The sequence below is a fragment of the Setaria viridis genome, chromosome 9 (assembly GCF_005286985.2).
Source record: "Setaria viridis chromosome 9, Setaria_viridis_v4.0, whole genome shotgun sequence".
NCBI lineage: Eukaryota > Viridiplantae > Streptophyta > Magnoliopsida > Poales > Poaceae > Setaria > Setaria viridis.
The window spans coordinates 56,338,897-56,357,094 of NC_048271.2; the positions used below are offsets into that span (position 1 = coordinate 56,338,897).

The following is an 18,198-nucleotide window of genomic DNA, read 5'->3' on the forward strand; positions in this document are numbered from 1 at the left end:
CTAGGCATTCCATCTGACTTGACCTTGGTGGCATTCAGAGTCGCATTCCATCCATCCTTTGTGGCTTTCTTTCTTTGATGAATGATTTGTTGCTTTGCTTGCTTTGTGAAAGAGAAACAAAGTCGTGACGATTTTGACGCTAGGCCTTTTCTCTGTGTGGCTAGCTTTGATGCTCTGTCCAGGCGCATATGCTTTTACTTTGGGCAAGTCAAGTTCCTATCAAAATTTGGTAAATTCATGTAAGGATAGTTTGAGAGACCATGGGCATTTGCCACTGCGCCCACTGCCAAGGAAAGGATGGCCAATAAATAGAGCGCCCATAACAACCATATCCATCCATCTCTTCATCTTTTGTTTTGATAGACAGACACAGGCACAGGCAGCTGTAGTGAGTGAGTAGTGAGACCGGCCGGGCAGGGCAGCAGCGGAGAAGAGAGCTTGAGAGTTGAGACATGGCCATCGGAGGTGGCGGCTTCGCTGAAGGCCCCGCCGGCGCCGGCTACAGCGGCCGGGTCACCTCCTTCGTGGTGCTCTCCTGCATCGTCGCCGGCAGCGGCGGCATCCTCTTCGGCTACGACCTCGGCATCTCAGGTTGCTTGCTTGCATTCTCTCCTCTTGTGTTCCATCTTGTCGCTTGCAAGCAATTCAATCTAAGCTGCAAAGGAAGAAATCCAATTAATCTTATGCAATGGGATTTTTCTTTCGGTTTTCACCATCCAATTAATCTAAGCTTCAGAGTACTCATGGGTAGATCCATCCAGTCCAACAGCAACTAGTATTAATTTTGATGGTCGTAACAAGGAACAGCTCACGCTCCACAACAACCGAATCAGAGATGGATGGATGGAAATGAAGAGCTGAATTCAATTCAAGCTGGAAAACCCAACCGACACGACCACTATAGGGTATAGTACGAGTCAGTTACATAAGCAATGCATGATTGATGGATGCTTCACTAGTTCACTGTACTGCAGCAGCAGCTGTGTTTCCTGGATGCTTAGCAGTAGTTGATTCATGCAGCATGCATGCCTGGCTCGGTCTGGATGTATCTTCTTTTTCTATTTTATTTGTTATTGCTCAAGAGTCAAAACAAGTAACCAAGTGCCACTGCCAGGTGGGGTTACCTCCATGGAGTCCTTCCTCAGCAAGTTCTTCCCGGACGTGTACCACCAGATGAGAGGGGACAAGAAGGTGAGCAACTACTGTCGCTTCGACAGCGAGCTCCTCACCGTCTTCACCTCCTCCCTCTACGTCGCCGGCCTCGTCGCCACGCTCTTCGCCTCCTCCGTCACAAGGAGGTTCGGCCGGCGCGCCTCCATACTCATCGGCGGCAGCGTCTTCATCGCCGGCTCCGTCTTCGGCGGGGCAGCCGTCAACGTCTACATGCTGCTCCTCAACAGGATCCTCCTCGGCATAGGACTCGGCTTCACCAACCAGGTTGGTAACAGGAATTCTCTCGCTCGTTGCATATATCCTGCCTGGCCATGGAACGTGATAATCCGCACACCCACAGGACAAGGCAGGACATTTTAGCATTAAGAGGAAGACAGCGATATACACATAATAATGATGCTGGGTTTGCATACACAATTCCTGTACATGCACATAATTAATCACAATAATGATAAGTTTTTTTTTTAAAGTAACACTAGGTAAGTTAAGAGGTCGCATGAACACCCGGAATTAGATGGGTGGAGTTCAGTCCTTTTACTACTTCTCAACTAGTGTGAGTACCTCATCACTACTTCACGCCAGCCAGCCACAACCAATGCAAATAGCTCCTCTTCTCTTCTGTCCTTGTCAAGATCGGCAAGTGGCCCAAACCTACCCACATTCATGGGGTTCCTTTAATGTATTACCCCAAGGAAGAGAAAAAAATAAAATAAAAAGAAAAGGCTTCAAATTCTAAAGCCAAAGTCAAGTGAGCGGTCTTTTTTCATGGGCATCGCTAGCATTGAAAACACAGTCCACTAAGTCAAGGTTCAACTCTTCATGCGGCCTGAGCGAATTAATGATTTCGTAAAGATGAAGACTGTAATTGCCTTTTTACAGAAAAGAAAGAATTGAAGTGAACAAAATATTTCTACTCCTATTATATGGTAATGAAGAACAGATATACTGGACAGCAAGAAAGTAACAAACTAGATCAGGATTCCAATCTGCTACAGTTATACGCCTATAGAGCAGATAAAAAGGGATTCACCGAAATAGGATTTTCACACCTGCTTTTGCAAAAAGAAACAAAACATGCAGATTCCCCAGGCACTTTATATCATCTAACCTTTCCAGATTCGTAATGTGCAAGGGACATTCATGCTCGCTCAAAGTATATGTTAAGGAGAGTATATATATCAAACTTGGAAATAAAAGCAATACTGAAAATTAACTTGATATATATGGCAATATCCTTTTGCAGTCAATTCCACTGTATCTATCAGAAATGGCGCCACCGCAGTACCGTGGAGCCATCAGCAATGGCTTCGAGCTCTGCATAAGCATTGGCATCCTTATCGCCAACCTCATCAACTACGGAGTCGAGAAAATTGCAGATGGATGGGGCTGGAGAATCTCTCTCTCCTTGGCAGCTGTGCCAGCTGCATTCCTAACCATTGGCGCAATCTTCCTGCCTGAGACACCCAGCTTCATAATCCAACGGGATGGCAACATTGACGAGGCAAAGATCCTGCTCCAGAGGCTACGTGGCACAACTAGAATCCAGAAAGAGCTTGATGATTTGGTCTCTGCTAGCAATATCTCGAGGACAATAAGACATCCACTCCGGAACATATTCAAGAGGAAGTACAGGCCGCAGCTTGTCATAGCACTTTTGATTCCTTTCTTCAACCAGGTCACTGGAATCAACGTCATCAACTTCTATGCGCCGGTCATGTTCCGGACCATCGGGCTCAAGGAGAGCGCATCCCTCATGTCAGCGGTCGTCACACGCATCTGTGCAACAGTTGCTAACATTGTCGCAATGGTCGTCGTTGACAGGTTTGGGCGTAGGAAGCTCTTTCTAGTAGGTGGCGTTCAGATGATCTTGTCACAGATCATGGTAGGGGCAGTCCTAGCTGCAAAGTTCAAGGACCATGGAGGGATGGAAAAGGAGTATGCATACCTAGTCTTGATCATCATGTGTGTGTTCGTTGCAGGCTTTGCATGGTCATGGGGACCTCTGACCTACTTGGTCCCAACCGAGATTTGCCCACTGGAGATCAGGTCAGCCGGGCAGAGTATTGTCATTGCTGTAATCTTCTTGGTGACATTTGTGATTGGCCAGACCTTCCTCGCAATGTTATGTCATCTCAAGTTTGGGACATTCTTTCTCTTTGGCGGATGGGTGTGCGTGATGACAGTCTTCGTATACTTCTTCCTGCCAGAGACAAAACAGCTGCCAATGGAGCAAATGGAGCAGGTCTGGAGGAGGCACTGGTTTTGGAAAAGGATTGTAGGGGAGGAAGAGGAAGAGAGAGAGGCAGGAAGCATAGCTTTGTCCACCACATAGTGACTTTTCTTTTGGGGTCAAATCTTTTTGGTGAAACCTGCAGAAATGGTACACCATTTTGATTAGTATAAATATGCATGCATGATCAAAGTATATTGTATAGCTGCACAAATTGTATCCTAACTAGTAACTGCATTAGTCTCCTAATCTGATGCTTCTGGCATTATGTAACATGTAAGGGGCTTCCAGAATTATACCAAAGTAATATGAACTTCAGTGCTTCACAAAATATAGTAGCTAATAACTACACATGCAGGCCAATCCATCCAGGAAACCGGCGAGCATGGTTTACCTGCAGACATGGCATGCTTCATGAAGACAAAAGGGTTGCTTGCTTGTTCATGGAAATGGAACCAACCAACCTAATAACGTGCTACTCCATCCCAAATTGCAGGTTGTTTTGACTTTTTTAGTTCATAGACTATGTGTCTACAATTAAGGAACAGGAAAGACGATCAGGTGCTGCAAATCACAAGGGTGCTGAGTTTGCAGAGGCCGGAGGGAGGGGGGCAGTACAAACACAAGCAGAAACGGAGGTGGCCAATTCAATTCATCAGTAGGGTAGGGTGGAGTGGTTGTGCTTTACAGGTCCTCCTCCCCTCGCCCAGTCTCCCAAACACAAACAGTGCTGTGGGGGTCCAGATCAAAATTCCGAGCCCACATAGCCCAGTACTTGCACGGCCTATTGGGCTGGGTGAGACCAGCAGCACATCCAGCCCAATAGTTGTTTGTTTCCGCACCTTTATATTATATATATATTACTTACAGATAACAATACTTCCTATCAATCATACATGGAACCGTTGCAGTGATCCTATCAATCATGAGGACCTAATGCCAAATGGTAGTAACATTTCGAATCCACTACTGGACTGCACCCGAATACAAAGTCCATCATATACTATACACTTATTGGAGCAGAGCAAAGAGCCAAAGAACCTTAAGTATGAGTATGATCCATCACAATGCTGCCCGCGAGTAAAGCATTTCATCGTCGCCCTCCGTCAGCCCCAATGCTTCCCTGGTGCTGTGCCAAGCCGCACCTAGCAAGTCAGAAACGCTCTGGGTCTTCTCTGATGATGACCTGTCCACCAGGTAAGGCACGATGTACTTCTTCATGTCACCTTTGGAGATACCCAGGTGCCCCCCTGCCACGGAGACAAATTTTACTCGCCCTGCTTCATCCAGTGTCTTCAAACCAATCCAATCTTCCTCATACAGCTTTGTCTGCACAAACAGCCTGCCATCGTAAGCATGGACACGCCTCCAATCTCATCAAATCACATGCATCACTTCTACCTTCTGAGGTGGTAAAATTGGATCAAAGGCTCCATCAGGGTAGTAACCAAACCATGCGGTTTCTCGAGGTATCAAGACTGCATCATTCTCAAACTGAAAAAAAAGAAGCAAAAACATTCAAGATAAGGTACATCAAGGGATCTAAAGTACAGTAGATAATAAACAGTGCTTCCTGCTGCGCTATGCTGCCATCTACTTCCAACTATGGTTTTATACCTACTTCCTGCCACCATAAGCACAGAAAGCTGCTACTATCCTGGAACTTCATCATCAGAATCAATTTTGGACCATGCCAAGCTTACCATGATCAGTACCAAATTCTCCAGGCTGCTGAACCTTTCCTTGTAGGTAGCATTTCTTCCATCTGGAATTTCATTGTTAAGTTTTGGAAGAAACCTGCAACTCTTCAAATAATCTGCCATATCCTGAAAAACAGTTTTAGTTACTTCATTCACCCAAAACATTCTCATCAAACACAGCCCCAATTTTACTTCCAGTAATCTGATCAATTAACCCTCAATCTCTGTTTATATTTGTGAATCATCAAAACTTTTACCCTTAAAGCAAAATATAATCACCTAAAAAAAAATTAAAAGTGAGGAGCAGAATAGAACAACTTAACAGGCTTACCACATGGCTATAAATCTCAAGTTAATCAATTATAAAAGAAAATAACCAAACTAATTATTCAGCATTACATAGCTTGCTATTCTGTCGCCTTCGTAAGCATCTTCATTGATGCACCAACTAATTAGTCAAACACCAGTTTATCCTTGAGAGTCGAGTCACCCCCATAGCTCCGGAGGCGGAACGGGGGGGCCTCTGCCACTAAGAACAACATGTATAGTGAGTGGCCTATAAATGTGCTTACTTCCAGCCCCATACAGTGTGCAGTACCAGTAGACTGATCAATACAATAAGCAAGTCAAAAATACATCCTTAAGTCCAACAATAGAGTAACATGTCAACCAAACAACATAAAAAGAGCATTCCTCATTATCAGAGATATGCCCAAGAGGCACATAATACTCACAGTTGGGATTTTGAGGTAACCGCTAGGTGCAAGATGTGCCTGTAATTCACCATGTATCAAGTTACTCAGAAAAAAAATATAAATATTTAAAGTGGTCACCATGACAAAAATCCAGTTTGCTTAAAGCCAAGATATACGAACCTGAACATAGTCCGAGTAGATCTCTAATTTAATCAGAGCATCGACAATAATGCAAAAAATTCCAGACTGCAAATATACAGATGTCACTGAATTATACGAGCTGCCATAGAATATTCAAACTTTTTTAAAACATAGGTACATCTAAATATTAATGGCATTAATCTGAGCCAGTATATTTTCTTTAATTTTTACTAACTGTATTCAACCATCTATCATTACACGAATTTGTCACTATGTCATCGATTTATTAGTCAAAACTTGACATAACAAACTGCATATTAATTTGAGATAATGAGATCAACTTACACCACAAAGCGGCACTGAAGCGGTACCAGCATGAGGACCTCCAAGAGAGATGAAATTCTTGACCTGTTGGTAGTAGGATCAGGAATCATAACATATTGCATAGGAAATTGGTAGCGACTAAAGTGCATACAAGACAATCTAAGCATCCTCCAAATTACCTATATTAGGTTGATGGAGGTTAAACAAAATAGAATTTGAACTGCATTCATTTTATTTGTACTTTTATATTACTATTTTAGGAATACTCACTGGTGGTCCATCATCACAATACTCAACTACTGCTCGACCAATCAAATTCCCCTGCAAGGACACAAAAAGAGGTAGGGTTTTAGTGTATTAGCTACACCAACTAGAGCAAGAATTAAAGAAAAAAGTAATGAAAATTAGCGAAAAAATTAATCCCTCATTCCCGGATTCCCTCCCTCTCACCGGTGAGGCGGTAACAAAGGGAGTACTTGTTTGCAACCGGTTTATGTTCCTTCAATACTATGCAAAACAAAATGAACTATAGCACAATGAAAGTATTTGTCAGTGAAAACCAAAACTAAAATGTTTATATATACAAGCATGTAACTGTAGCCAGTATGTGCTGTGAATTTTTTACTTAGATGATGCAGTAACGGGATAACAACATCATGTAATGGTAGAGAAAATATGAGATGTGTTGGGTACTTAAAGGGAAGGAATGGCCTGAAACTGGAAACGAGACAGCAGCACATTAGCATACCTGAGACAGACCAACTATGTTGTAGCCGCTTTTCAGTTGTTCCATTTCCTTGACCTGGAGAAATCAAAGTGGCAGTGGTGATTAACAACTCATCAAACAGCGGAAGATGGCATTCTGGATAGTGATAAGACACCTTGTTGCAGATGATATCAGCCTGCGGATAGGAAACAGGCGAATCTGTTAGTGAACCTAGAAACATTTAACAACAAGAAGAAAATGAAGAACCCGAAGATAAAAGAGGAAGAGGACCTGCTGTTGAAGCGGCATGACCCAAGAGTCCCATGTTCCGCTCCCGATTTCTCTGGGGGGAAAAGGGAGGGCAGTCAGTCGTATCTCGTTATAGTATGCTAGACCTATTCGGCGAGAGTTTTAGCGAGCAAACAGTAGAGTACAGGCAGTGGCCGTCGGAGCCGGACCATTCGGCGAGAAGTTTTGTGAAGTGAGCGACGCCATGGTTGGCGCACTGGTCCCCAATCCCTGCGATTCAAGTGGCAATCCGTGGGCAGGATGGATATGCAGATATGCTGTTGCAGAGGAGAGGAGAGGAGAGGGTCCCTACCGTGCAGGACGATGAAGGGCAGGGTGGATGTCCCCGCCGCCGCGAGGAGAGGAAGGAGGAGGAGGAGGGCCGTGGCGGCTCTCTGCATCGCCATTCTTCGCCGTCGGCCAAGCTGAATCTCCCTCTCCCACCTTGACAAGCAACCAGGCGGTAGGTGGGTCCACACAGCAGTGACCCAACGAGACACGCGAGGACCTTCGATGATTGCTAAATAAATAAAATAAGAATGCTTTATTTAAATATCCTGCAGTCTTTTCACCCGCTAAAAATACTCGATATGTCTGCTGCAGTTGGGAGGGCTTATTTTATTTCAGCGGCTGTAGCGTGAAGTTGTTTTGTAAGTCGAGCTACTATTTTTAACTTCACCAATTTTAACTTGAGTGGAGGTGGAGCCGTTTCAGGAGAAACCCTCCCAATTACATGCAAGATCATATACAGTACATCAGTAAAGTAGATTGCGAGGGACAATTCTGAATTCTGATGGATCCGGGCACTCAACGAACACATACAGAAGTAAGTAGATATAAACACATCTGGAAAACCATTTCAACCTCCATCAACTAATTTTTGTACACAAGAAATCACTCACACACACCATCACCGTACAAAGTCAAAGAAAAGGGATGACCTCACTACTCAAGACAGTATGCCACACCATTCTCACTAAGTTACTACAGCATATACCCCACACGCGCACAACACATGATATGCTGGTTAACTTGGCCTTCGCCACAAGATATCACAAACACAATATCATCACATTATACCCTACTATATCTACTACATGAACTGATAACAGCAACATCAACCAATCAATCAATAAGGTCTGAAGCTTTGACAGCAGGCGATCACCACCAAAGCACCTGCCTCTGATCCTCAGCAGACAACCCAGAAGGCAATGCTTGCTATCAACAGAGAATAGAGGAAGTCAATTAGAAGCTATCCCTGCCAGGAGTTAATGTCTTGTCTCTTGAAGATACAACGTCGCTGTTTGGTGTTCTTAGAAGTTGGTCTAAGTCATCTTCATCGCTTCCCTCAACGATCGACGCGTTAGACCCCAAGCCATCATCTGCAGCAATAGCAACAAACAAAGACCCATCCAATTTCAGGAGCAGTGCTGGATTTCAGGGGGTCATGTATGTGATTCAGAGTAGCCGAGTAATGAGCATCGAAAGCTCATGTTGAGAACCGGAAGATGGATGAAGCATATAGAGACTAGACCGACTTTTATGCACACCTTCAGTATTTCATTTCAACGTGTTGAAGATTATATGTTGGTAACTCGGTTCATTATCTTCCACCAAAGATGGAAAAAAAGGAAGATAACTTGTTCATGCAGCAACTTATGCAATGCAGTTCGCAGGAGCAGCTAAGACATTGCTATAACAATCTTTGACCAAGTGGCATATGTGTTGTAAGGTCCAATTCCAACCATGTGAATGTGAGAAATGATAAACCGGGGTGTAGGCAGAGTACCAGAAAAATCAGGATGCCCATTTGCATTTGTGACTGCTGAAACCTTGATGCTCTCGGGCAATACGCAATTGAAGAAGGAACCTGCAGTTCCAAAACGAAGCAGTTGACAATCAGCATCATCAAGGATGAGAGAGATTATGAGTCGGTTTGTTGTGGAAGAAATGTGACCTAATCTGGCGAGTCGATTGACCCATCCAGGCACTGGCTTCCCAGTCAGACGCTGGCAGGCATCAGCCGTAAAATGATTGCAGTTCTTGACAATCAAATGATAAGTGTCTCCATGGTAATCCTCTGCGAGATCCTCTATGCAGGTGCGGACTTGCGAACGGGACAAATCAGTTGTGCCGACGCACACTGAGCGTCTGAAGATAAAGCCAGGACAGCTTTTGGGTTCTACTTGGAAGACTCCGCTGGTTGGGTATTCGTGAGCTCCAAAGCCATACTCCATGCCATGCACTGCCAAATGATGCTGGTTGGTGAGTCTATTTGACTTTGCCAGGACAGGAACAAGAGAAGAAAACCCAGCACATGGTGATGCAAGTAGTTGGACGACGAATTATGTGAATTTCAGCTTGTGTGTCCTCCTTGTGAGAAATGATGGTAGTTACTAATAACGGCAGGCAGGCAGGCATATAATAATTGGGGGTGGGTACAGTACATACAACAATTGGGAAGGAGTACAGTACATACTATGGTAGAGCGGTGAAAGTCAAGGACAAGGACTCAAGGTTTACCTTCGATCCCCGAGTGGAAGATGCCGAGCCCGAACCAGTAGAGGTAGTGGTTGAGAGGGGAGATGTCGTAGATGTTGAGGTACACCGCGGCCGCCCCCACCGTAGGAGGACGAGGAGGCTCCTCGCCCTCGGTGGTGTTGCTGCTGGTGGTGGTGGCCTTGGCGGATGAGGAGGACCAGGACGCCGGCAGCACCCGCATGGCTCCCGCCCGCAGAAGATGGCGCTGCCGCGGGAGAGGAAGGCAGATCTGGCACCACCACCACCAGCAGCAGCAAATTCAGGAGCAGCTCCTCCTGCTCGATCTCGAGCAGAATCAGCCGCCGCCGCCGGCCGGCCGCCCTGTCCCCCACCCTCTCCGCCTCGCTCTCGTCTCAGGCAGCGGAGGCAGCCGAGCAACACCACCAACAACAGCAGCCAGCGACGGAACGGGACGGGGACACGACGACGAGAGAGAGAGAGAGAAGGATAGAGTTTGAATTGGGCTGTCCCTCTCTCCTCCCGCGGGCCCGGCCCGGCCCGCTCCTGCCCTTGCCGTCCCGTCGCGGCCAGGCCAAGCAGCCATCATTGACTCATTTTTTTTTTGGAAAAAATAATACCATCCAAACATTTCTTCCTGTCTGTAGCAGATGCACATGTAATCTTTTTTGGAAAAAATAATAGGGCAGAGAAAAAACATTTCTTTGTTATTATTATGGCAAAAAGAAAAGACAAATCATTATCAAATGTTCAGCATCAAGGCCCCTAGTCTACTACTACTAGACGGTGTAGTGCTGGTTGTTGATGTCGTCCAGGTCCAGGCCTTTGAGCTTCACCACCGACTCCACCTTCCCCTTGAGCGTGTGGAGCTCCCGGAGCCGGGCGAGCTCGGCGCGCCGGCGGGCCTCCTCAGCCATCTGGCCCAGCTGCTGCTGCTGCTCGCTGGTGGTGGTAGCAGTAGCAGTCTGCAGGCCGTGCAGGGTGCGCTGCTCGTGGGCCCAGGCCGCCTCGCGGGCCTCCTTCCCAAAGTCCTTGCGGCTCGTGAAGGCCACCTTGTTGTCGAGCACCAGGCCCCAGGCCTTGCCGCTCAGCCCATAACGCACGGCGAACTTGATGGGGTCCAGCAGCAGGTACACGGCGATGTTGTACACCCAGATGGCGCCCGTCCACCCCCACCCGATGCCCTTGATGCCGGCAACCTCCCAGCTAACCATGGCAGCAAGCACTGAGGCGATCTGCATATATATACATATATACATGTGGTGGTTCATTCATATGATGATTCATCTGCTGCAATGCAATGCATCAAGCATCAATGCATGATCATCACCAGAGACCAGAAAGCTCACCAGCTGCGCTACGACGAAGGCGCCCATCAGCAGCATCCCCGGCCTCTCCAGGAAAGACCACCCCCTGGACCGGGTCACGAATATCAGCGCCTGGCTGATGGTGCTCACCTGAAGGTACACCGCGGAGGCCAGCCTCTCCGTGTTGTCGGCGACCGCATTTATATCCTTACTGTCCAGCTTGTTGATGTTCAGACTTCTGACGTGGAAAAGCCTCTGCATGGGAATTACAAATCGATTTTAATTTCTGCAAATTACGACGTCGGCACGACTGAGGAAGAAGAGCACCTACCACGAAGAACTCCGTCTTATAAACTGCCCAGAAGAAGAGCACCGTCGTCACAGCTAAGTAAGCCCCAATGATCACTCCCGTCGCAAATATCTCCGCTAGCTTCCAGCTGTCCGGGTGGGGAGATGGCCTCACCTTGTCCTTCGATATAGTCATGATGGTTCCTGACCAACCCAGGCATAACAACAACTCAGCAACTATCTCTTACATATATATACAATGTAGGAAAGCAGCAGACAGATCAGCATTATTCGTCTTAATACCATCATTAAGAATCGCTATCACAAGAACCAGCATCGGAGGGAAGTCAAACTTCCAAAAGCATGCCAAGAGCAAAAACCCAAGCTGCACCGACAACAACATAAACAGCAGATGATTTGATGAATGTCAAAGTGTACACTAGGTTGTGTTGTGTGTATGGTAGGCAAAACAACTTACCACAATACGTATTGTTATAGACACAGCATATATCTGCAAACAGAAACGAGACACGTCAGTCAGCACCCCTTTTTATCACAACGATAGCATGATAGCAAGTCAGAAATGCGGTACATGCATTTTAATGGTAAGCTTACAGTATAATTTTTCATTCTTTGGAAAATTGCCCGACTAGTTAGTACTGCACTGATGATCACACTCAATCCAGGTTCTGTCAGAACTATGTCAGAGGCACCTCGAGCAGCATCAGTAGCATCCGCCACAGCAATTCCAATATCTGCTATCTTCAGAGCAGGTGCATCATTAACTCCATCTCCAGTCATCCCGCATATGTGCTTTCTAGCTTGCAGCCTCTGCACAATCTCGTATTTGTGCTCTGTGAAAGGAAACTAATTAGATGGAGGAACACAATGATGCAGTAGACAGTCAGCCCTCACCTGGAAAAACTCCGGCAAACCCATCCGCTTGCTCAATCAACTCGTCCACTGGTAGGACTGCTATGTCACCTTCCTTTTTGTCACCCAGCAATGATGAAGAAGGATACATGTTTGTGCCCATTCCTAGCCTCCGGCCAGTCTCCTTAGCTATAGCCAACTGATCACCTGAAAATGTTTAGGCGGAAATGCAGGAAAAATATCACAATCTCTAGATAATATCCTAATATCCTTTTTAGAACTAAAGGTAAATTTGTGGAATGTCTAGATACAGTAAAGAATTATAATTGACTTCTCCCAGCTGCTGACATGGCAAGGAATTTATTAGACTGCCTCATAAGCAATTTGGTGACATGGCAAGGAAGTTGATGAAGAAAGAGAAGGAAACGGTTTCCTTCCTGAGAAATCACGTCTACACGCGCAATGAGGATCCAAGAAATCGTTGTTTTGGCGTTGGGGGCAAGCACCCCGTTTCCATGGTGAAGCACATGCGCCCGCCGCCGCTGCTCCGCCTGAGGAGCTGCCACCCCGCCGTCCTCCCTGATGCCGCCCGTGACGATGGCCCCGAGCCGAGGCTGGCCATGGAGGCCAGGCCCCTGCTCCGCCGCCCGCTCGAGGTTGGCCATGGAGGCCAGGCACTCGCGCCACCGCCCACGGCCGACCGCGGTAGGGCCGCAGCTCCGCCACTCGCGGGAGGCTGGCCGCCGCCGGGCCTCCACTCCGTCGCCAACGGTGGGAAGAGAAGAGGAATAGGATAGGACGGGAGCTCATCTCTGCTAAAATTGGCATCTCCCCCATTGGGATTGAGCTCCACTTCGCCTGCGCGTCAAGGCTGCCTGCCCAGCTCACAGCAGGCCACCCACGGCGAGCCCCCGTGCCTGATCTTCTCTGCTTTTCCTTGAGCTCGCTTCTATTCAAGAGACATTGTGCCAAAAAGGTTGGATTTGTTTGATGCGTATGCACATGCTGGTGTTGGAGTTCGCTGCACACAGGAACCTGCAAGAGCGGCTCCATGCATCTGCTATTCTGATCCTGCTGGAGCTCCTCACGGGGATGCGCAGAGGGCCAGCGCCGCAACTCACGGCCATCGCTCCGCGGCCACTCCCATCTCCGCCGGCCTGCATGAGCTTCGCCACCGCCTGCCGGCTCGCTGGGACTGAGAACAGTGAGAAAGTGCGTGGATGCAAGTGCAGCAAACGGAGGAGAAAAGTGTGGCAGTAATTATTACGGGCCCACGTGAAGAGACGATGGGTTGGAGGGATAGTTTCTATGTGAAATGTTTTGATGACATGGCAGCATGGACACCACCCATAGAAATCTATGGGTTGGGACTACCCTAACACGCACTGAATGGTGCATAAAAAGAGGCACCTGTAATCATTTTCACACTGACTCCAAGGTCAAGAGCTCTGCGTATGGTTTCAGCACTATCATGACGGGGAGGGTCAAAGAGCGGGAGAAGACCAACAAATTGCCAAGGTCCACCAGGACTTTCCTTGGTCCCTTCAGGTACTTCCTGAACGACGAAGGAATTTAGTTAGTTTTCGTTCTGTATATGGACAAGCATGCTGTAGCATACTAGCAATTTACCACCTGATATGAAACGGCAAGCGATCGTAGCCCTCTCTCTGCGTAATTAGCAATAGCATGATGAACCTTCCTTTCAATCTCAGCCTTGTTCGATGCTAGATTCAGAATCTGCAAGACCATTTGATGGGATATAAGTACATTACAGTAAAAATAATGCGAGCGCCAGTCACAAATAGCATTCATTTTTTATCAAGAAAATACGAAGAAAGCACAACGAGGTGAACCAAAAAGGAACAAGAAAAACATTCAGCCCTATATGAAAACATGCAGAAAACTACATTGACTGGGGGAAATTAGATACAGACAGACTAGGACTGCAAATTCATCAATTCAGTTAGTACCAAAGACATCCACATATGTCTTATAAGCAAGCAAAATGTGACGAATGAGTCTACATTCTTCCATTTGCTTTTTTTCTGTAGCAGTAGTAAGTTTCATGCACAAGTCATCTAAGTATCTAACCATGAATTCAAGTTGCAAAGTATAGATTACCATATTTGGCTACTGTAGACTTTAAACTGTATACAAATTATGGTTTCTACACTTTTTTTCAGGTATTATATTGTTATTGAAAGAATTAAATTATGTAATATATATACCTGTTCAGGAGCACCTTTGCTAACCCTGTGCATTTTACCCCCAGCGTCTAAGTATGTAAGTGCTGTCCTCTTGTCAGTTGGATTGAATGGGAGGAAATGGACTTCTTGAATGCCGGCACGTGCCTAGCATTAGTCAGAAGAGAATAAAATAGGTAAATGAAATTAAGAAGAAACAAGGGATGCCAACAACATTGCTCGTTAGATGGCTTTTTATTGACCTGTTACACATGGAAACTTATGAATGCAAGTGTTATGAGCTGTAAAACTCAGAAATGCTTGTTCATAATTGATGCTACCTCCAGCTGTGAAATCATGCGTTATCAGTAGTTGCTAGATCCTAATACCAGGGCAAGAAATTGAACGTACAGCTAATACCTCTTCTCCAAATTAGATGTTGTCCTAGAATATGTGGAGCCAAAATTCTAAAACTTAAATACACTTGAAATGATATGCAACCATTTTGTGAATCGTATATATGGCAGCGCTTGAGTGTTTAGCTCCTTCCCTATCTTGAGTGATGAAAAAAGCCAACAATCATCCGAACACACATAAATTATTAAAAAAATATAAGAGAGGAGAGTTTTCTACCTCTTTTGGATCTGGCAACATCGAAACAATAGCAAAATCTATAGCATCTTGATTCTCTAGTCTAGAAGCCCTTGCAGCCATTAAGACAACGTCATCCTTTTCCCTGCCTCTAGCAATAACCTACAGAAATGTTCCATGTTTTAGCAATCAGTGTCTTAATATTAGCATGGAAAAAAAGTGAAGAACTGCCAATGTGCTCACAGCTATGGTACAACAGCAAATAAGACCGAATTAATTTGCGCGCACAGCTTAAGAGGCACTATTTCAGTTGGTGGCAGGTGTGGATGTACACCCCCACTATCCCAGGTACGAGTCCTCTTTGACTCAAATTCCCAAGGATATTTCTTCTTATTTACAGTGACTCCTACTTCCTCTTAGGTTGTTCGACTGTTTTTAGAGGAACCATTTCAGAGTTGAAACCGTGTGAAGATGCTTCATTTCTTTAACTTTCTTCGCAAATGGAAGGAAAACAAAGAGAGAATGTATATGAAAATGAGAACTTGGCAGGTGATCAATGCATGAACAAGTCATAACGAGCTTGGATCTGCTTCTGTTTGAATACATATGGCAAAGAACAGCAAGAACCATTAGCGAAGTTTGCTAGTTGCAAATCCTTGCTTTTTTCTCCTTGGCATGTCACCATTAAATTAAGAGAACAACTAAAACCATTTTAAGTAGCACAAGATTCAGGTGATATAACCTCAATTAAATTCTTGTCAACACTTAGTTTGTTGAGTGTCAGTGTTCCTGTTTTGTCACTACAAAGGACATCCATTCCAGCCATTTCTTCTATGGCAGTCATCCTCTTGGTAATAGCACCCTGCAAAAAAACAAAGGGGAGAAAAGGTCACTTTAAAGAACTCAGTTGCCCAGCTAATTTTCCACCAGAGAACATTGATCAAACCTGCTGAGCTAGTTTGTGTGATCCAATAGCCATAGTGACAGAAAGAACCGTAGGCATGGCAATGGGAATTCCTCCAATAAGAAGGACAAGAAGGTTATCAACGATCTGACGGTACCTTCTTGCATGAATAGCGTACATCACAATTAACTCGATAGTCATTCCAGCAGCAATTGAGCAAATACAGAAGTTTCCTATTGATGTCAGAACCTAAAAGGCACCCATGAAATACAGCCAAGATCACATATTCGGCAATCAAAATAAATCAAATAATCAGCTGTAGTGAAGTAACCCAATGATACAGGGAAAAATTAACAGGATAAGATGCAAAATAGAACTGAAACTGGATAGATTTGGTGAAAATAGGTTCTCACAATGGTCATTGGTCGATAAAAAATAAGATAGACTAAACATAGAGACACTGGTTGCTGAAGACTGACCTTCTGAAAGTGCCCAACATGATTAGTTGATTCAACTAGATGGGCTGCTTTTCCAAAGAAAGTATGGATTCCAGTGGCAATAACAACTGCTTCTATTTCACCTTGCTTACAGGTTGAACCAGAGTAGATTCCATCACCAGGGTGCTTGGTTACTGGTAGCGACTCTCCCGTAAGTGCAGACTGCAAAGTAACCCTTTACGGTTTCATCATTGGTTCGTACTTTATACCAGAATGATGCTCACTATATGAGAATAATTCGTTTTTAGCAGAAAAGCTGTAGGGCAATGCAGCATGCAGAGAGGAAGAGACTGAGAACAAGAAAGACCTGATCAATTTTTAGTGGATCTCCCTCGAGAAGACGCGCATCTGCTGGAATGATGTCTCCAAGTTTAATGCTGATTATGTCACCAGGAACCAGCAAAGATGCATCCATTTCACTCCAGGTTCCATCACGTAGAACCTAGAAAGGATGAAACAAGATGAAAAGGTGGTATTTAGAAGAAGGTGGGAAAGAAAGAAGAGAGCAGTAGGTATGGTCTACCTTAGCTTTTGGGGCGAGGCGGGCCATAAGTGCAGCAGCAGCATTGCCAGCGTTGTTTTCCTCTATGAAGCTGATGGTGGAATTGATAATGAGCAGCAGCATAATTCCAATAAAGTCATGGTAGTCTATGCTCATTTTCTGCGTGAAGATAGATTAGAATGGGAAAGAGGGATGGCAAATTGTGCGGTGATGAATGTTTTTTTTTACCTTGCCCCTATCATCCGTTCCTCCATGAGCAAGGGCGATAGCCATTATGGCTGCTGCCTCCATGACCCAGGAAAGGGGGTTCCACATGAAGCCCAGGAACTTGAGCACTTTGCTTTCCTGCAACATCAATGATTTTTTTTATGAACGAATAGCGAGGTTGTGGTCTTGTTTGCCACTACCCACTACCGGTAGAAGCGTATGTATGTATGAATGAATGAATAAAGAAACGAATTTCCCTACCTGCTTCTCTTCCAGCTTGTTGTAGCCGAAGACGTCGATCCTCTGCTGGGCGGCGTCGGCGGTGAGGCCCTCGCGCGTGCATTTGAGATGCTCGAAGACCTCCTCCACGGGGATGTGCTCCTGCAATGGAGTAATTAACAATGCAGTTAATTAGCGTTGTTAGTGATAATCCGACGATGGAAGGGAGGCAAGGGAGTCGAACAAAACGCACCAGGTCCACGGTTTCGTTGCTGATGGCGTCCATGCCGTTGGCCTCCATTGCGGAGAAGTAATCAGTTGGGATTCGATTCGATGGAATGGAGGTAGGCGGCGACGGGGAATATAAGGATGCGGGAGGTGGATGGCGACGATCGAGAGGAGTGGGGCGTGCGCAGCTCCGCCATTGGCCATCGGGCTCGGCTCCATCGAGGTGGATTTGGCTTTGCTGCCTGCCTCCCTCTAGGTCCCGCCGTCGCCGGCGATCGATTCCTTGGTCTCGCCGTCTCCCGCCCCTTCCTCTCTCCTTGGATAGATTATATTACTGTATTATGAAAAGAAAAAAATGTGGTGGTGGGGGGAGGGAATGGATTGGAGAGGAGGAAGGTACGGACGGACGGACTGGAGTGGACCGTACCGTCGCCTTCCCTTCCCTTCCCTTCCCACGACAAGCAAAGCAGCGAAGGGCCGACGCGAGGAAGACGACGACGACGATGACGGCCGGCGGTCAGGTCAACAAACCATCATCGTAATCTATCACTCATGATGCAATTAATAACTGGCTTAGCTGACTGCTAATTTGATGATGCCAGGACCATACAGAGATCTCCGTCAACAAATACACTATATAAGA

At 45.9% G+C, this 18,198-nt stretch overlaps 4 protein-coding genes and 1 long non-coding RNA gene across 6 annotated transcripts; 2 read left to right on the forward strand and 3 right to left on the reverse strand.

Annotated features, from left to right (window-relative positions):
* Positions 1–142: 142 nt before the first annotated feature.
* LOC117837492 (hexose carrier protein HEX6) lies at positions 143–8,640 on the forward strand. Its single transcript, XM_034717137.2, has 3 exons — positions 143–591; positions 1,115–1,437; positions 2,417–8,640. The coding sequence occupies exons 1-3, from the start codon at positions 453–455 to the stop codon at positions 3,503–3,505; spliced, it is 1,551 nt and encodes a 516-aa protein (XP_034573028.1). The 5' UTR covers positions 143–452; the 3' UTR covers positions 3,506–8,640.
* LOC117837493 (uncharacterized) lies at positions 4,151–7,705 on the reverse strand. The gene is made up of 12 exons (XM_034717139.2): positions 7,571–7,705; positions 7,404–7,488; positions 7,261–7,312; positions 7,145–7,165; positions 7,012–7,065; positions 6,534–6,584; positions 6,285–6,347; positions 5,979–6,044; positions 5,838–5,876; positions 5,107–5,229; positions 4,805–4,897; positions 4,151–4,732 (listed from the first exon to the last, which is right to left on the reverse strand). Exons 1-12 carry the CDS (start codon positions 7,662–7,664, stop codon positions 4,466–4,468), a joined length of 1,008 nt encoding a protein of 335 aa, XP_034573030.1. The 5' UTR covers positions 7,665–7,705; the 3' UTR covers positions 4,151–4,465.
* Positions 8,089–10,261, reverse strand: LOC117837494 (deSI-like protein At4g17486). Its single transcript, XM_034717140.2, has 4 exons — positions 9,781–10,261; positions 9,215–9,502; positions 9,047–9,127; positions 8,089–8,639 (listed from the first exon to the last, which is right to left on the reverse strand). The coding sequence occupies exons 1-4, from the start codon at positions 9,977–9,979 to the stop codon at positions 8,503–8,505; spliced, it is 705 nt and encodes a 234-aa protein (XP_034573031.1). The 5' UTR covers positions 9,980–10,261; the 3' UTR covers positions 8,089–8,502.
* A 176-nt stretch (positions 10,262–10,437) lies between these two features.
* Positions 10,438–18,037, reverse strand: LOC117837490 (plasma membrane ATPase 1). Of its 2 annotated transcripts, XM_034717134.2 has the most exons (19): positions 17,581–18,037; positions 17,370–17,489; positions 17,130–17,246; positions 16,923–17,060; positions 16,707–16,841; positions 16,382–16,561; positions 15,945–16,151; positions 15,741–15,860; positions 15,041–15,160; positions 14,453–14,575; positions 13,857–13,961; positions 13,635–13,779; positions 12,267–12,431; positions 11,967–12,205; positions 11,830–11,862; positions 11,655–11,736; positions 11,395–11,555; positions 11,106–11,318; positions 10,438–10,991 (listed from the first exon to the last, which is right to left on the reverse strand). In XM_034717134.2, exons 1-19 carry the CDS (start codon positions 17,626–17,628, stop codon positions 10,536–10,538), a joined length of 2,907 nt encoding a protein of 968 aa, XP_034573025.1. In that variant the 5' UTR covers positions 17,629–18,037; the 3' UTR covers positions 10,438–10,535. The 2 variants fall into 2 exon arrangements, with proteins under 2 accessions (XP_034573025.1, XP_034573026.1); XM_034717135.2 differs by lacking the exon at positions 17,581–18,037 and having other exon boundaries at positions 16,923–16,992.
* Positions 13,634–17,368, forward strand: LOC117837497 (uncharacterized). The gene is made up of 3 exons (XR_004636367.2): positions 13,634–13,772; positions 16,494–16,550; positions 16,651–17,368. It is a non-coding gene; the product is annotated as an uncharacterized lncRNA (long non-coding RNA).
* Positions 18,038–18,198: the final 161 nt, after the last annotated feature.

Excerpts from the sequence above, each read along its gene's own strand:
- LOC117837492 (XM_034717137.2), top strand. The coding sequence starts at position 453 with ATGGCCATCGGAGGTGGCGGCTTCGCTGAAGGCCCCGCCGGCGCCGGC. Across the intron at positions 592-1,114 it reads CTACGACCTCGGCATCTCAG|GTGGGGTTACCTCCATGGAG; the intron begins GTTGCTTGCTTG and ends TGCCACTGCCAG. Across the intron at positions 1,438-2,416 it reads GACTCGGCTTCACCAACCAG|TCAATTCCACTGTATCTATC; the intron begins GTTGGTAACAGG and ends ATCCTTTTGCAG.
- LOC117837493 (XM_034717139.2), bottom strand. The coding sequence starts at position 7,664 with ATGGCGATGCAGAGAGCCGCCACGGCCCTCCTCCTCCTCCTTCCTCTC. Across the intron at positions 7,166-7,260 it reads TCATGCCGCTTCAACAGCAG|GCTGATATCATCTGCAACAA; the intron begins GTCCTCTTCCTC and ends TCCTATCCGCAG. Across the intron at positions 5,230-5,837 it reads GTTACCTCAAAATCCCAACT|GATATGGCAGATTATTTGAA; the intron begins GTGAGTATTATG and ends ACTGTTTTTCAG.
- LOC117837494 (XM_034717140.2), bottom strand. The coding sequence starts at position 9,979 with ATGCGGGTGCTGCCGGCGTCCTGGTCCTCCTCATCCGCCAAGGCCACC. Across the intron at positions 9,128-9,214 it reads CAATCGACTCGCCAGATTAG|GTTCCTTCTTCAATTGCGTA; the intron begins GTCACATTTCTT and ends TTGGAACTGCAG. Across the intron at positions 8,640-9,046 it reads TGGGCATCCTGATTTTTCTG|ATGATGGCTTGGGGTCTAAC; the intron begins GTACTCTGCCTA and ends CTATTGCTGCAG.
- LOC117837490 (XM_034717134.2), bottom strand. The coding sequence starts at position 17,628 with ATGGAGGCCAACGGCATGGACGCCATCAGCAACGAAACCGTGGACCTG. Across the intron at positions 12,432-13,634 it reads CAGTGTGAAAATGATTACAG|GTGATCAGTTGGCTATAGCT; the intron begins GTGCCTCTTTTT and ends AAACATTTTCAG. Across the intron at positions 11,319-11,394 it reads ATAAGACGGAGTTCTTCGTG|AGGCTTTTCCACGTCAGAAG; the intron begins GTAGGTGCTCTT and ends ATTCCCATGCAG.